The sequence below is a fragment of the Plectropomus leopardus genome, unplaced genomic scaffold (assembly GCF_008729295.1).
Source record: "Plectropomus leopardus isolate mb unplaced genomic scaffold, YSFRI_Pleo_2.0 unplaced_scaffold27754, whole genome shotgun sequence".
In the NCBI taxonomy this organism is placed as follows: domain Eukaryota; kingdom Metazoa; phylum Chordata; class Actinopteri; order Perciformes; family Serranidae; genus Plectropomus; species Plectropomus leopardus.
The window spans coordinates 1-2,238 of NW_024630217.1; the positions used below are offsets into that span (position 1 = coordinate 1).

Here is a 2,238-nt window from a genome sequence, read left to right on the forward strand (position 1 = left end):
AACATGGATACAGATACATCAGGAAATTAGTTGCAGACAGGCCAGGGGTGGACAACAAATAAAAGAAACATAAATTAATTAGAAATGTTAAACAAAAGTCAAAACAGTAAAAGTGCATTAAGAGCAAACTTTTTTTTTTTTTACTTTAGATGAAGGATCATATATATTGAGATAATAAGAGAAATCCTTCTTCATCAGGGAATTATTTAGCAAAAATTTAGATGTTTAATTTTTTGTTCATCTTTTTGACTGCTGGTTGCAGTGGTGCCCCGACTGCTAAACATCAAATAATTGTTTATATTAACTCTGACGTATATCAGCATGTGACTCCTTAACTCTCCACACTGACAAAGTTTCACATAGATACTTAAATGGCAAACTAAATTTTGATAACAATAGTTAGTTGCAGCTCTTCTTTACAATAATACTCCTGCATATGAAATGGAGTTTGTCTGCCACCCACTCTGTGAGACGCGTGTTGAGCTCTCCCGTCTCGACGACATCGAACCAGCCAATGTCCTGCTGCATGATGCGGTGGAAAAACAACTTGCGGATGCGTGTGGCTTGCCGGGCGGCTGACAGGCTCCAGAAGGCCACCTGCCCGTAGGCTGCCACCAGCACCACGAAACCCATGATGGAGTAGTAGATGGCAAACCTTAAAGAAAAAAATACTGTGACCAGGGCTGTCAGACGATCAGTTTTAAAATCAGATTAAAAGATGAATTACAGTAGTTAATCGTGATTAATTGCATTTTTAATCGAATGTTAAAAATTCCATTATTTTGCATTTCAAAACAATATTGAAGCCCATTTAAACAAGGAAATGTTATTTTCACCAGTTTGTCTTCATTGAGAATCAAATGAATGTAAAGACATTTAATTTATGATCTTGACTTTTTAAATTTATTTTAAAACAGTGCAACACCAAACATAGTAAAACTGCAACTGGGTGAGAGGAAAAATGTCTAAAAAACTAAAACAGACATAAAATAGCATAAATTACTAAGAATTTATGCTATTTTATGTGTAATCGCTGGAAGATTCCTGATCTTTCTGCCTATTGAATGTAATGTTGATAAATTTTTAAAAATATTTGTTAAGAGTTTTGTAAAGAATATCAATATATAAATATAATTCTGTTCTATTACATTATATTCTTTATGAACCTCTTAAACAACATTACATTTGATATTTTCACGCTATAATGATCACATAAAGTCTTACCTCGTCATATCAGACTGTAAGGTGCTGTTTACATGTATGTTGGGCATATCTGAAGACAAAAAGTACCAAAGGACGTGGTTAAAAGGTGTCATTGCATCTTTAATTATTCATTTCAGTCAGTTAGGTGTGCCGGTGTCTGTAACTGAAAACTCACTGTGGTGGCTGATGTTGTTATGCATTGCAGAGTCCTTTATAAAGCTGTCTGTCATGTCCCCAAACACGATACACATGAGAGGGAGCAACACACCGTGGACCATGGCCAGCACTGTCCCAACCAAGATCAACACAATGTCCAAGGTGCTCGCAAACCTGAACTACACAAGACCAAAGACAGAGCAGCAGAGATCAGTATCTGTGTGCTGTAGATGCTCCTGGTTATTTTCTGAAAAGTCAGAAATGTTGAATTATTCACTCAGAATGGGCAAAGACTTTAAACTGTGCGCAGCTATTATATTCTCACAGCGGGGGGCAGGTGGAGTCGAACAACAGGAGGATGTGTCACACTTCCATCCTCTCCCCCACCCTCCTCCTCTTACCACACACACACACACACACACACACACACACACACACACACACACAGTGCTGTTATGCTTGTAAGATCAAACCACTTACAGCCTTACAACACAAGTATTAGTCTCTTCTTCTAAAAACCAAAACAGCAGTCCCTATTTTCTGTTGTTTCACACACATAACGTAACATTTTTATTGGATTGTATATCACACACAGAAAAGCGTTTTTTAGAAGTTCTCTACTGGTTCCACTAAACTAAGCTGAAGAACCATTTATGCCCCTGTATGGTTCTTTAGAGGTTCTCTGCTGATTCTTTCCCAAATAAACTAAATGAAAGATGAAGAACTAGTAGAGAACATTTTCAGCCTGTGTTTGGTCATTTTAAAGGTTTCTTTACTGGGTTTTTTTCTTAAGTAAACTAAACTAAACTATAGAACAAGCATTTGGCCATTTAATCACCTGTATGGTTCTTTAGAGGTTCTGGACTGGTTCTTCCCCCC

General features: G+C 37.1%; 1 protein-coding gene across 1 annotated transcript; it reads right to left on the reverse strand.

Annotated features, from left to right (window-relative positions):
* Window positions 1-259: 259 nt before the first annotated feature.
* On the reverse strand, window positions 260-1,525 carry LOC121937884 (ATP-dependent translocase ABCB1-like). Its single transcript, XM_042481178.1, has 3 exons — window positions 1,379-1,525; window positions 1,225-1,273; window positions 260-655 (listed from the first exon to the last, which is right to left on the reverse strand). Exons 1-3 carry the CDS (start codon window positions 1,479-1,481, stop codon window positions 400-402), a joined length of 408 nt encoding a protein of 135 aa, XP_042337112.1. The 5' UTR covers window positions 1,482-1,525; the 3' UTR covers window positions 260-399.
* Between the last annotated feature and the right edge of the window lie 713 nt (window positions 1,526-2,238).